The sequence below is a fragment of the Takifugu rubripes genome, chromosome 9 (assembly GCF_901000725.2).
Source record: "Takifugu rubripes chromosome 9, fTakRub1.2, whole genome shotgun sequence".
Taxonomy (NCBI): domain Eukaryota; kingdom Metazoa; phylum Chordata; class Actinopteri; order Tetraodontiformes; family Tetraodontidae; genus Takifugu; species Takifugu rubripes.
The window spans coordinates 6886819-6902036 of NC_042293.1; the positions used below are offsets into that span (position 1 = coordinate 6886819).

The 15218-nt window shown below is 43.1% G+C and overlaps 2 protein-coding genes across 8 annotated transcripts in view; both read right to left on the bottom strand.

Annotated features, from left to right (window-relative positions):
* The window catches only part of magi2b (membrane associated guanylate kinase, WW and PDZ domain containing 2b), a 49751-nt gene extending 48697 nt beyond the window's left edge, over nucleotides 1–1054 (bottom strand). For 4 of the 7 annotated variants that reach the window (XM_029841259.1, XM_029841258.1, XM_029841264.1 and 1 more), the window contains exon 1: nucleotides 368–1054. In XM_029841259.1, coding sequence (XP_029697119.1) covers nucleotides 368–665 — 298 coding nt within the window. In that variant the 5' untranslated portion in view covers nucleotides 666–1054. The remainder of the gene's footprint in view (nucleotides 1–367) is intronic. The other 3 variants (XM_029841262.1, XM_029841263.1, XM_029841266.1) reach the window with 3 other exon arrangements.
* A 5997-nt stretch (nucleotides 1055–7051) lies between these two features.
* On the bottom strand, nucleotides 7052–14033 carry LOC101080197 (guanine nucleotide-binding protein G(i) subunit alpha-1). The gene is made up of 9 exons (XM_003967290.3): nucleotides 13573–14033; nucleotides 10487–10529; nucleotides 9845–9986; nucleotides 9380–9537; nucleotides 9181–9309; nucleotides 8970–9099; nucleotides 8747–8900; nucleotides 8109–8301; nucleotides 7052–8025 (listed from the first exon to the last, which is right to left on the bottom strand). The coding sequence occupies exons 1-8, from the start codon at nucleotides 13688–13690 to the stop codon at nucleotides 8111–8113; spliced, it is 1065 nt and encodes a 354-aa protein (XP_003967339.1). The 5' UTR covers nucleotides 13691–14033; the 3' UTR covers nucleotides 7052–8025; nucleotides 8109–8110.
* Between the last annotated feature and the right edge of the window lie 1185 nt (nucleotides 14034–15218).

Here is a 15218-nt window from a genome sequence, read left to right on the forward strand (position 1 = left end):
AGCACGTCCCGCAGCAGCAACCACCACAACATTTCATCCACGGACCTGTTTGCTGAAGGAGAAAACCCGCAAGATGTGGCGTGACAGGCGCACGGACACACCCCCTCCAGGCGGTGGCATCGAACCAGCGACGTAAACAAACCGATTCGTGATAGTGAAGTGGCTCCTGGTTCTGCCCACTGAGCCCCTCGTTACGGTCCATAATCACCGCTCATTCACACAGGGGCCTACGGGTCCCCGCACTTAAACACAGTCGGGCTGACACAGGACTGCACGAGAGACGTCTAAATCCAACCAGCTACACACACACACACACACACTCGCATACACACACTCCTTCACGCCTCTTCCACGTTGCGTCGCTCACCTTGCTTGACACATTTGAGCCGGACCGGGTCCTTGCAGTGTTTGATGACGGCCAGAACGTCCCGTGTGGTGAGTCCTGCCACCGGCATGTTGTTGACCTCGAGCAGCAGCTCATCCTGGGCCAGTTTGCCGCTCTGGATCAGCCCCTTCCCCTGCTTCACCTCGCCAAAGTAGGGGAACTGGCCGTTCTCCGCACCCCCCTTCAGCTCAAAGCCCAGCTCCCCGTCCTTCCCACGCGTGATCACCGCTTCGTGGACTTTGTTGGTCCAGTGGTTTTTCTTCTTCAGACTCTTCGACATCGTTAGGGCCAGTTGATCACCGCGCGTTGCCCCCCCTGTGGAAAAGCCTCCTACCGTCTCATCCCTGCCTTTGTGCCACAGCTTCACGGCGTCCGCGGCTTCATCCTCAGCGGTGAACTCCACGCCTGGTGTCCGCTTGGCGAGCCCCGCGGTCGGTCAGGAAGCTGCGGCGGCGGCGGCGGCTGGAACGGTTCTGATCGCTGTCAGACACACGGAGCAGGAGACAGATACTGGTGGATGACCCGGATGTGAAGCCCTGAAGGAGGGGAGACAAAAATGGTTCTGGTTCGGCGTAGACGGGATGGAGAGGAGGGGGGAAATCAACACGGGAGGCGCTTGACTCCCACCCAGTGCCGGGGGCGCTTCCCCAGGGCGGTGACATGGAGGAGGATCATCTCAGACACTTAGCGCGACCACGTAAGCTAGATTTGAGGAATAAAACGGCTGAATGTGAGGAATGTTTTTTCTTAAAGGGATAGCGTGTTATTAAAAACATGAGGTGGGGTTGGGGGGATATTTAGTGAGATTTAAACCCCCGCAGCTGAACTACAATGTGCATCTACACTCCAGGGGCCCCAATTATATTCAATCCATTTCAGCTTTTTTTTTTAATATCATGCCTGTTCCCTGGCAGCTTTAGAGACATCCAGAGCCGGACCCTTGAGCAAGACAGAGGTGAGGAGTGCCTCCCGCTTCATAACAGGAAGAAACCTTGTAGCAGGACCACGTTAATTTCGGGGTTATGCTGCTGCATAACGGAGGAGAGGAGATAGAGCAATACATGCGTTACGCTAATGTCACCACATCTATAGCAACTATAGCATCTAGTTTCACTGTCTCAGCACATTAAATGTGGTTCTGTTGACCAAAGAAGGTAAAACTACTGGTCAATTAAGGATAACCTTTCTAGTTCTGTCCCGAACCTGTGAAAAGGGTTAGAAAACAAGGCTTGTGCCATAATCGAGGTTTTCAAATGTCATGGGTCAGCCCATGTGACTCCATAGGAGTCCATGTTTGTTGTTTTAGGATGCACAGGGCATCATGGGAGTCCCCCTGCTGAACTATCACACGCTGCCCACGGTTTTGACCTCTGTAACCTTGGCTCACTGGGGGTGGGAATGTAAAAGCCGTGCTGCTGCTTTAAACATTTGGCCCCCCGTTACATAATTGTCAAGATGATATAAATCTGGGTCCGACGGAAAATGACGAAACCTTTTGTCACCATTACTTTTTAATGGCTGTGGGCCTTTTGGGATGCTGTCGAAGTAACGTTTCATTCAATATTTAACACAGATGTCAAGAGCTGGGAGGGGGGTGTCCTTCTCGGTTCCACTTTCTGTGGCACATGTGTGTGAGATTGTGCGTAGTTTTGTAATGCAAGTATACAGAAGTGTATGGTGCATTTGTAAACAGTAAATAAACCATGAAATGCAGCAGATTCACTTTGACTGTCACTGTTTACTTTAGTGTCTTTTCATTTAGGTCAGCTTTGCAGCCTCGTCACAGCAGATGCTTTTGACAGAGGTTCCAAAGAGAAAATGAGGTTAAAAAAAAAATTTTTTTTCTAAAAGATTTTTTAAAAAAGAACATCAGAAAAGAACAATCACTGGTGCAATATAGAAATCTGTTTGGATCTGGAAATTATTGTTTTACTAAACTGACCATCTTTGACGGGTGCCCCTGCTGGCTGATGTGAGAACTGCAGCACCATGGCACCAGTAGACAGAACTGGAAACCAGCTTATGTTTTCGTATTCTAGTTTCCATATCAGTTCCAACTACATTTAAAAAAGAAATAGAAAAAATCACCTTGTAGCTTTTTATAGGCAACAAACTATTTTGTGATTATCTTTGTTTCCTGTGTTTAATCTATATTTGGATCATAGCATTCTGCATTTTGGTGAATAAAGGTGTGACAGAGGAACAAAGACATCAGCTGTACAGAACATCTAAATTTGGACTCACTTCAAGCAAGCTCTTCGAGCTTTTATCAGAGTTTTTTCTCTACAACCTCAGCTCTGTGTGTGCTATAGGAGCCATAGTGGCACCATCCAAATCACACAGCTTTAAAAATGGTGGTTTTTAGCTGGTTGTACTGACAGATTGTTGATGGCCGTAGTGGACCTTAACGTGCCTGATTGAGCTCCCTTAGACACTTTGAATATATTTGTGGAATCGTTTGTGTGCGTGTGTAGCAGGAGGAGGGGGAGGATGAGAGAAAAGGATCTTACTTGGTATCATCATCATAGACAGAAAGCAATGAACATTCTGAAGCAGAGTGCCAGCAACAGAAGGCAAAAATACAATAACAGGAGCCAGTCTGTGCACTCAAAGGGGGAATTTCAATGGAGCTTATATGGATTTAGCTCGCCGCCTCCCTCATTGACTCTGCTTTGTGCATTTGCTGCTAGAGAAGAAATGCACACTAAGTTGTTTTTATTGCTCAGCAAAGACTGGGGGTGTGTGGGTCACCTTCACTCACACACATAAACACACACACATGCACGCACATGCACGCACGCACGTAGCAGGCAAGTATTACCATAATTTGCTGTCGAGACAATAACAATGTTTGGGAGACATTCAAGCTTAACATAAAAATAATAATAAACTTGAAGCGTGATGATATCACACACACACGCACACACAGCCATGTGCAGAATGTTAATTAGATTGGAATGCTTAGGGGAATTAGGAGCTAAATCATGTTGGCCTTTCCCCCCCCCTTCCAGCTCATTAGGTTTTTAATTATGTGGTGATTTTTGTGATGGGAGACTACACCTGTAAGAAAGTCTACAGTGGCTCCAAGCCAGCACATCTCTGTACCCCAGACAGAGCAAACCTTGGCTGACCCATGGCTCCCGGTGACGAGCCATCGCGACTCAGCCTGCTGGGCACCAAACTGCACCGTGTCAGACACCGATAAAGCTCAAAACACAAACACCATCCATAATTGCATTTTGGCTTAATTAATTTGATGAAACTGCTTCAATGGAATTGGGTGTGTAAACAGGAAACAAACACAAATAGCAAACCTCTGTGCGATTGAAAAGGTTGGTTGTTATGAACAGTTCTTTCAACTGGATATGAGGTCTGAATTTAACTCAGGGTGTCTCTTATCGTTAACATATTTTCTATGTTCCCAGCACCACCTTAATTCTAAAGACGTCTCATATCCATGCCGTTTGAACTCCATAGCTCCAGGGATTAGTTAAATGACACTGCAGTTAGATTTTAAATCACACAATGCCTCCCTAAAATAGTGTCCTCCCAGTTAATGCCCCACCATGGTGTTGGCGTTGCAGTGGTTTAGTGTGACTGAAAGACTCTGTATGTATGCCAAAAGCCATTACTGTGTCCTGTTTGAGGTTTTGCCTTTGTAAAATATGAAAAACTTAATTTAATTAGTGAAAGAGTTCTTCTGATTTTCATTCTAATTATGTTACTGTTTGATCAGCTGGATAAATGTTGGACCGACTCTGTGACACAGTTCTTGCTTTAAATCCCTGCAGCTTGGTGATAATTCTCACTGTTAATTAGTTCTGGTCCTGTTGTGTTTCTAATAATGATTTTGTGAAATTCCAATACATCTTTGTAGGATAACAATGCATTAAAAATTGGACTTACATTTCTCCCTTGTTTTCTTTGATCATCGCCATCACTTTTATCCAATTTATGCAGTTACACATCGTGGCCAATAGAGGGAACTTCGTTCGCCTATATTTAATTATTTATTTCTTGAAAATCAAGTCAACCTCAGGAATAATTTATAGAGATTAATATATTCTAGACAGTTTTCAGTAAAATGATTGGATTTTAATCTGTAGTTATAAATTTAAAGATTTTAAAATGGACAATTTCAGGCAGCTAATATGCATAATCTCCTTTAACGTCAGGCCCTCGATGTGCCTGGAAAAGAGAAAAGGAGGAGACAAAGGAACAAACATCAAAGAGGATAAAACACGAAGGGCACAACCCAAATCAGTTTCAACACTAATCAGAGCCCACCGGGTCATCATTTTGAGAAACAGTTCCATGACGACAGTTTTACAATATTAAGAAGGAAGAGCAATTTAGAAAGAAAATGAAAGTCTTGAAGGACAGTGCTGCTGAAATTGTTGGGTATTGTTTAGGTGTCGACATTTTTTGGTTTGTTTTTTGTTTTATCACTGGGTTAAGACCTGGATTCAAAATGTTTTTTTTTTACTGCATGTGTTTTGCACAATATTTCACATTCTTATTCTAAAATGATAATAGAAATCATCCCTGATGGCATTTCAGTTTATTTTCAGGTAATTCACCTACATAATGATATCTAATTATCTTTTTTATTATTTACAGCTGGATGATTGAGGGAACTTTGAGAGATTCTGGGCGTCTGAACACTACTGGAGGTCAGATGGAGCCTTTGGTCCCATAAAACGCAATTAATATAATAATTCCGCCTTCAGCGCCATTAAATCTTGTGTCGCGGCGCTCTCTTGTGGCCACGTTTGTGACTCACATTTTTGGATTCGCTTATTTGACTTTGCCACTAGAATCATAACCTTAAACTTAGACTTAAAATATTTCTGGAACTGAAAATGCCTTTGTTAATAACTGTAAAAATGTTAAACATGGAGACGTAAAAATTAACTGAAACACAAAATCTATGTTCTGAAACTAGATTTTAACACAATTCATTTGAAAAGCACCATGTTAATACCAGCAGATGATTATCATTCAACAATGGATTTTGTGCCACAGTTGTCATGTTGTGGAAATCATACAAGGTCTAATTTTCATAAAATTTGTGTGTCTATGTCTAAACATACCTTTGGGAATCAACAGAAAGTATGTGAAGAAAATAATGAATTTTAGAAGACCATTAAATTATTGATCAATTTCTGTAGAGGGCCACAGAGGAGCTAGCAACTGGACAGCTTGAGTTTCATGAAGACGTTTCACCTCTCATCCAAGAGGCTTCATCAGTTCTGGCTGTTGGCAGTTCCAGATATTTATACTCTTCAGGACCATTAATACGTTTGGAGCTTCAGTCACCTGGTTGTTGGATGCTCCACCCGGCATTATGCAGGTTGTTGAAACTTCCCCTGATACAATGGGGTTTGTTAGTGGTCACGTGTGAATGGCCTCTTCTCCTCCTGGGGAGGTTTTTCAATACTGTATTGTAAACAGGTGAGAGGTGATGTCTCAGACCCCCAACTCTGTTTAATGATGGTCTTTCCAGTTTGACATAGATGGTGTCTTTCACTCCTCTCTCAAACCATCTATCTTCTCTGGCTAAAACCTGTATGTTACTGTAATCAAACGAGTGTCCTTCGACTTTCAGTGCTTGTGAAGAAGTTGTTTTGTCTCCCCAAAGAGACTACTTATCAATCATCTGCTTGATAAGTGATAATTGATAAGGTATTCACCCAGAAATGGTGGATTCTGGGGAGTCTCGAAGAATGAGATCAAACCACGAGTCGAGGTCCTGATTGGTCTCTGAGTGACTGACAGCTGAGTCACTGGTGCTGGAGAAGACTGGTCCAGACCCTCCTGTGTAGAGCAGGACTGTGTGTGAAGCTGCTGCTGCAGCCTCACAGACTGTGGCTCAGATGAACAGTGTTCAGGGTGGAGGCCAGGGCTAAAGGCACTGTTCTGCTCCGCTGGAGTCTGACGCTCACAGACTATTACTGTGATCTGCCTCAGTTCTTTATTTTTAGTTATTTTGTTGACAGGCAGATGCCGTCCTCCACGGCGGGGTAAAAGGCAGTAAAATATGGGTGTGAATCAGCCCGCACCTGCTTTAGCTCAACACTCAGCCAGATGTTTAATAGTTTTAACTGGAGCCTCAGCAGAACTGGTGTCCTCAACTCAGTGTGTCTCTGATCTGCACAGGTGTGTCCTTATTCTTTAGATTCTCAGGTCAGATCCCACTATTATTCCTTGACTTCCAAGATGCATTAGACTCATCTCTTAAGTGTTTTTCTGTTTTAACATTTTTGTTCTGTGCTACATTTATCTTATTTATGTACAGCACTTTAGTTCCATGTATGTTTTCTAAAATTACACAACTAGGATTTGTGTCCTGCGCTCCCGGTGGCCATGTTGAGGACTCATTCTGGATGTCCTTGTTTGACCTTTGCTCTACTGGAATCAAACAATCGCCTTAACTTTTTGGAATGACAAATGTTCTTTCTTGTGATTAGAAATATGTTGAACGTGAAGATGTTTGTGTACTACTACATACAAAAAATGTGATATCTAAAAATAGAATTCATATAAAACCTTATTAAAAACCCCCTGAAGTAAAACCATTACTGTGTTACACATTATATAAAGGATATTGAATTTATGTAGCAGGTGGTGACATTTTACTTTCTCATACACAAATGAAACAGTATATTTTCTTGCATAAATTGCCATGGTTTCACCACAGCAGCACTTTTATTAGAGAAATCAAGATCAGTCAACTAATGTGCCATCCAATGAAACAGCTGGGGTTTTAAGAGGGGTAAGTAACTCCAAACCATTAAAAAAAACAATCAGTAACAGCGGACTAATATTGACGTCTGTTCATCTTATATGCTGAACAAAATCTTCCATATTGTCTGAGCATCTGCTACAGTCAACATCCATTTCCAAAGTTTATCCTTCATGCTTCCATCTGGAATGTTACAGTAGTTTACAGTAACATGAACTCTGCATTGAATAGCTTGTTTGGTCCTTTATAAAAAATAAAACTCTTGATGAGCATGCCCCTATAGTCCCTTAATTCATTTTTAATGCATTCTCTCACACTCGTACACACACACACACAAACAGTTCGACAAAAGGAATCCCAGTCGCTGCACACATGCAAACCACAAATCTGTAAAGGTTCATGTGCAGCTCTCACAGTATGTCAGAGTCAAAGTGAAACGGTCAACAAGGCAAAACCAGTAAAAGAAAGCTGATAACATGGAGACCATGGTTCATGCTGGGTGCTATTTTTTTGGGGGAGGGGGGTGTGTCTATACAGGAATCTAACTTGTAACCCAATGAGGAAAAGAAACGGCATGCAAGGCACAGAGACCTACAAATTCAAAATGAAAGAAAAAGGTGTTCATTTATGGACAAAAACAAAATCAACCCCCTTAAAAAAAAAAAAAAAAAGGATAAAAAGGTAAAACAAGCTAATTTTAAATTTGTGAAAAATCCCCCGGACAAACGACTGTTGTACAAATATTTTACAGAAATTGTTTTTTTCTACAGTTTTTCCAAACCTTCAGAGATGAACATAAGTTAATAAAAAGGTTAAAAGTGACATTCGCAGGACTCCAAAGTTCCCTCTAGTCACAGTCCCCTTTGAAGAGTCACTCGGAAAGGTGACCAACAACCTGCCAGAACAGAAAGAGGCAACTGGTTAACAACGGGTGGGACAAGCATTTGAACTGTCGGCCCTGAGAGCGGCACCGGTTACCTTCAGAAAAGGCCGCAGTCCTTCAGGTTATTCTTGATGATGACGTCGGTGACGGCGTCGAACACAAACTGCACGTTCTTGGTGTCGGTGGCACAGGTGAAGTGGGTGTAGATCTCCTTTGTGTCCTTCCTCTTGTTCAGGTCCTCAAACTGGCACTGGATGTAAGCCGCTGCCTCCTCGTAGGTGTTGGACCCTGAGAGAGAAAAGAACCGGGAGTTGGGTTGGGTCGGGCAAAAACCTCAGCACATTTTGACTGCTGGCAATTCCCTCTGCCTTTTTGGTCAATTGGTCGAATTGTGCACTCACCATCACGAAAACATTGGGGAACATGAATGTAAAGAACCATCATAATCAAATTCAGGCACACAACGAAGAAGAACTAGAGTCTTCTGTATCTTATTGGAGACCCACGTGCTACGAGAGTCAAGCTGTTGCCACTACAAACGGCAGAGGATCAGATTAGGACCTGCATGTTCCGACTAAACTGTGCAGCCTGCTCTCAGGTTGTAGCTCTAAATTGGAACAATCTATTGGAACATTCCAACTGCTCAAGGACACTTAATGAGGCTCCAGAGGAGGAAGTCATCAAGAAAAAGTGAAGACAGAAGTGGGAGGAAGAGGAAGCGGGTGCAGCTCACCTGCATATTCAGGGTAGCAAATAGTGAGAGGACTCTTCTTGATCTTCTCTTCGAACAGGTCCTTCTTATTGAGGAAGAGGATGATGGAGGTGTCTGTGAACCACTTGTTGTTGCAGATGGAGTCGAACAGCTTCATGCTCTCGTGCATTCGATTCTGCGTAAAGAGAGGCCGGTCGGTTGTGCACATCCGCCTAAAGAGAAATCACCGGTGGAACACTCTTACCATCTCTTCATCCTCGGCCAACACCAGGTCGTAGTCACTGAGAGCGACGCAGAAAATGATGGCAGTGACTCCTTCAAAGCAGTGGATCCACTTCTTCCTCTCTGATCTCTGCCCACCTACGTCAAACATTCTGAAAAACGACCAATAAAAACTCAGGTCACCGGGTCTAAAAGGTTCAGTACAGTTGACAATCGGACGCGATTGTTCTTACTTGAAGTGAAGATCCTTGAAAGTAAAGTGTGTTTCCACAATTCCGGTAGTTTTGACTCTGGTCCTCAGCACATCCTGCTGGGTGGGGACATACGCCCCGTGGGATATCCTCTCCAGGTCATTCAGGTAGCTGTGGGAGGAGACGTTCATCAGTACAGCCAGACACCTGCGTGCCACAAGACCCGAGGATAAAAACTCACTATGCTGCAGAGTCGTTGAGCTGGTACTCCCGGGAGCGGCTAAAGCAAGCCTGGACTCCGCCGTCATTCCAGAGCCTCTGGATGACGCCAGCCAATTCTCCCGTCATGAAGCCCTCCTCTGCCGACCCTGCTAACACGAACAACTGCCGCGCGTCATCCTGCAGGGACAAAATACAGATTATGTTAGATCAACATGATGGAAATGATGTTGGATGGCTGATAAAGTCATAGAATCTCTAAACCTGCCTGTTGGAAAGTCTAATAAAGTGTTTTCTTTTGGTATCAGCCCATTCTTGTTGTTCTATTCATGGCTGTGACAGCTGTCTGTTTGCCCAGCAGGATGAGACAATCAGTGGCTAAGATGGTGTCGGCACCATTCTACCGGGCCGTTTGTAACTGTACAGAAACCCAAACTAGGCTTGTTCTTGGAGAACAGATCTGTCAACGTTGATTCCCCTCACTCACCGCTCTGGTGGCGTCAGCAAAGTCAATTTTGAGGCGTCCCATCGCTCTGATGATGGCGATGATGGACTGGATGGTGTTGCTGTAGACCACAGCCTTGTATTGCTTACACTCCTCCTCTGAATAGCCTGCTTCATGGATGATCCTGGTAGACAAAAGCCACATTATCACAACCTTTGTTGAAAAAAATGCATCATTTGAATCAAATGAAACACCTGTGTTTGGGAGGTTTTGTTGCCTCATTGATAATTAATCTCTCAGTAATACAAAAGCCAGTAAAGCTGAGTCGTTCTACGTTAGAGAAAATGTTAATGAATCAGTGACTCTTCACAGCAAGTGAATGAGTGAATAGGAGTCGTCTCGGCTACCAGCAATCAGACCAGTATCAAGTGACCTGGTGTCTCCTGCTCCTGGTTGATCGGTCTTAAAAGGAGCTGTGTGAAAGTTTGTGGCTAAAGTCGATACTGCAATCACACTCACACTACCTGGTTCCTATAATATTGGGTATTAACATGATTCCTTTAAGTCTGGTGACACATCGGAGCAACTTTATGCTTACTGCTCCTTTAACATTAAAGCGGCGTCGCCTGGTCAAACCATCGTTTTTGTATAAACGCCAAGTTTGTTGTGTCATTATTCACTTACTTCATCTGTTTAACAATTGTACTTTTGCCAGACTCGCCAGCACCTGGAAGAGAAAAATGTAAACATTACAATATGAACAGACAAGACACCTAGAAAACTTATTTCAACTTATTTATTTGCTTTAAATGCATCTGTTTTGTATGTCTAAAGCCTTAATCATGACATGATTGTGGATTACACCAGCCAAGGTAACTAACACTGTGCAACAAAATGCCAATATTTTGCTCCCACTCCCTAAAGATTAGAATCCACAGCGTGTCCCAAGAAACCATTTTCAATGATTCTTCCAGCCAGCATCAGACAACAGGAGAACACACAGCTGGCATCTCTACAGAGGATAACAAAGATCTGGGTATGTCCGTAACAATTGGTCACCACTAACAGGCAGAAAGGGGGTTTCCATGATATCAGCGCAAAAATTAAAATTAATTTAGACTTTAGAAGTCATTTGTCTCTGAAGAAGTACAAATCTAGTTACGTACACACACACACGCATGCACACAGAGAAAGCACGTCAGGGCTGTGGCACCATCTCTAGTCATAATGATAATTTAACAATAACGTTTCTGATCAGGTCAAAGAGCAGAACAGTAGAAGCCAGCAATAACATGACATGACAAATGTTGATGGGGAGCCGCCCTTTTTTTTTTTGAAGCAATCAGGAAATGTGCCTTGCATCATTGCACTGTAACGTTGGCCATGTTTACATCAGGGACAACACGAGGACACAACAACGATCACAGCTCATAGAACAGAGAAACACAGCGGCCCACCGCCCTGCGCCCCCCCATCAGCCTACAACAAATAAAGGTCCTATTTCATCTGTACCGGCTTAATAATAAGCATGGTAGTATTAATTGATGAGGTGTTGGCAGCAGACAAAAGAACAGCCATCCTCTCAGTGACTTTTACACACTGTTGTTCTGCAGCCTATAAAAAGCACTATCGAGAGGTTTCATGAACGGTTATTTTAACTCTCCGACCAAAATAAAGGGTTTCGGCCATTTCTTAGAAACATAACATTGCTTCCTGAAGATAAAGGGTCTGAGACTCAGATAAGTCAGACTAAGGAGCAAATGGATTAATCAACTGAATCCTCATGACAATCAGATTATAAACAGCTTAAGCGTTCCTGGGCAACATACCGAATGGTGGCTGGTTAGAACCGTCATACGGCCCATTTGACCCATATAATGCTGAAATCACAGTTTGCAATCCAGTAAATGGGGATGGGATACAGAAAAGAAACTAAGGCATTAGAGAGAAGCATGTCAAGTTTCTGAGTTCTGAGATTAAGGTGCCTGTTCAGCTGAGCTCACAACATTTTAATTACCTTCCCTCTGTGGGGACATTCAGCTGCCTAGTGAGGAAAACCATTCATTAATTCTATGTCCCACGTGATAAACAGCCCCGCTTCACAGCAAACAATAATGCAATTATCCTGACAAATATGTCACTTTCATACAACACCAAATACGCAAAAGGCTAAACTTCTGTAAGCAGAAACACACCCTCCAGGGAAGCATCAGAGTGGGTTTTTCTTTTCTGCTACAGTACAGGATTTTGATTGTACACAAAACAATTGGGACGCTTTGGATGTCCCTGCGGTGTGTCGACTGAAACTACGCGGCACCGGAGTCTACCATTTGTAATTTAATGCAAATCTGCCCAGCAAGATGCAATGCAATGCATATGTGCAACCTTCATATCTTGCTCAGAAACACATTTTCGAGACATTCTACTTCCCAATAGTGGCTGTCCAAACACACCCATGTGTGCGAGCATATGGTAATCAGTCTCTGCCGACAAATCCACAAACCAATCCCAGGCACGTCGTACGCAGGTGCTTGTGGGAATCGTGACAGGGAAAAAAACAAAAAGCGCAGCCATGAAAATTCAAATTGTGTCCATCTCAAATGACGCACAAACACACAAGATGTGACTGTTGCTGTGACGACACAGACCTGAACAAACAGTCTCGATCCAAAGGAGAAAAATACAGTCGGGATTTTTTAAAGTGCCGTTTAATCAAGGCAGAAATCCGGTTGTGCGCTGGCTGTTTCTGTTGTGTGTAAACAGTCATCGCAGTTGCTTAATGTGGTCAGTCAGGCTGCATAGGTTGCTATGCAACCTGTTGACCATCTTTACTAAAGTCTGGCAGCGGTGACCATTAGCAGCAACAAGGTAGCAGTCAAGTGTTCTTTCTGGTCTAATCAAATACCTCTGACATAATCAGTATTATAATAGTTCAGTACATCACAACTGTAGCAATAAACTAGTTCAATGTTTGTTCTTCCCCCCTCAGGCTACCAAACATACCAGATTGAACTAAAACAAAGCAAATTTAACCATCCAGGTCCAAGGCTTTTACGATTTTGAACTCATGTTTTCAATAGCAAAGAGAAGCTCGGAAACCTTTTTCGAAAACGTGTCTAAACTGTATAGTGATCATTTCGTTGCAGATTATTGGAGAAGTAAACGACGGTCGGCCTACAACACGCTAGTGAGTTGGTGGCGAAATGGATGCAAAACAGGAACTAGTTAGCTGACGTGTATCCTTGGCGTGTAAATTTAGTAAACTTTGTAAAACGAATAGCGAGACAACGATCATTTGAACACATTGTTAACGGTAGTTAAGACAATCAAGCGGCAGGGCTTTACTCCCACGTTAGCTTAGCAGCTAATTGCTTAAGCTAACAGAATTATCTGTGAGTCTCAGCGCTGGTTAATAGCCGCAGGTTACAGCGAGAGCCGCTTAGTATCGATCACTGATTAGATCGCTGCATTGATCCGATCAACATAAATGAAGCACCTTGCTTAACTTTTTAAGACGGTTGCACAACCATGGTGTCAAATTCAGCTGCCTGTGCCACTTTTTGGGTTTCATCGAAGTTAATACGACGAAACTACCAAGCACTAACGCAGAGAAATGAAGCTTAATTTAAAGCTATTTAAGCCTTTATAACAAAACTAAAATGAGTCCTGGAAATGATCCGCGCATATTTGGAGCAAACAGAGCAGCAGAAAATGCCCTCTTCAGCAAACAGAGCGACCGCCAACCCTGCGTGCATCCATCTTTCTCTCACCCAGCAGAAGCAGCTTGACCTCCCGGGCAGCCTTTTCACCGTCGTCCCGCAGGTTTCTGTCGATCATCTTGCTGCGCTCCTGTGCCGCTTTGTCGTCTGTGCTCAGAGTACACCCCATCTTCTTCTAATCGGCCTTCCGAACGAGTAAGAAAATTCTGAACAACGCAAAAAAAATTTTACCAGTCGTAAGACGACATGCAAAAGCTACTGAGTTAGCATCCACGGAGGAGGTGGTTTCTGGCTGCAAACGATGGATCCAAACGCCCTCGCCGCCCACTGGAGCCCTTCACCTGGCGAGGAATATCCCTTAGTTATAGTTAACCCAAAAAAGGTTCTTTTACTACCTCTGGCGTTTAGACTAGTCAACCGAGCGAGATCCAGCCAGTGTCATTCAGTGAAATAAGGGAGTAGCCAGCAGCCGTCGGGGCCCCTGATTTGTTCGCTTCCTGCTGCCAGCGCAGACCCACCAACTGCGCATGCGCGCAACAACAAGAAGCCTCTTCAAAAATTGATCTTAACTTGAGACATCTATCCGTAGGACTGACTCCAGGAAAGCCCAAATATAATGTGAGCGGGGGGGAGATCCATCAATGGAGTCGTCGTAAAATCTAAGTCGACGTCAATGGGGAATATATGACAATATCTTTATCTTATCGCAGTCTTTGGTGTAAATGATGGAAGATAGACGTCTCAAATATATTTGAGCACGATCTGTTTCTCATAATCTTGCTTACGTAAATACGCCCTTGTTTCGTAATAGGCATCTTTTAAAATGTTTCCTCTCGAATTTCCGATAATTTATGTGGGTAAGCTCAAAAGGTCATCCAAATTCATCATGTTTTGTTAGTATCCGGCACACAAATGTGAGCACCAGAAGGCCAATTTGACCGCACCATTACAGCTGATTTGCATTTCTACGTCTCTGTCATGTGCTGTCAATGCTCAGTAACATTTTGCATGGGCAGAAAACACACGGCGCGCACACACACACACACACACACACACATGCATGCTGCTCAAACAGACACTTGTTGAAAGGTGCAGCTATTTGAGAATCTGTATTCTTCAAACAGAATAAGTAATTGAATATGAGACTACTGTTGAATGACAACTGAAAGGGTCACATTTGGTGCCAAAACTCAATTCAGTTTTACTATTAAAACAACAGGTTGATTTTGGTTTTTTTAATCACTATTCTGCAAATTACAGAAATTAGAGAAATTAGAGCTCACAGTGGGATATTATAAAAGCTGTACCATATAGTTTACAGCTCTTATAATCCTCACAAAACACACAATTTGGAAAATATTGCGCATAAATTTTCATTTTGTAGCAGTACAACCAGTATTGGTCAAGATTTAGAACTTGGACTAAATTTACCACCCTAGTACCAGAGAGTTTATGAAGGCCTGTTGTCCTTCAACGTTAAACATGTTTCAGGAAATGCTGAGAATCACAATCGCAGAGTTGTACCCTGTGGTTAAGCTTTCTCCAAAACCACATCCAGGTATTCAAATAGTCAGTAAATTACTCAGGCCAATACTCAGATCTAATCATAAACTCATAACACGATTGACTGTTAGGATTAGAACCATTCTTGAGCTGCAAATAGAAAAATATACATTTAAAAAATCCCGTGTAATGCT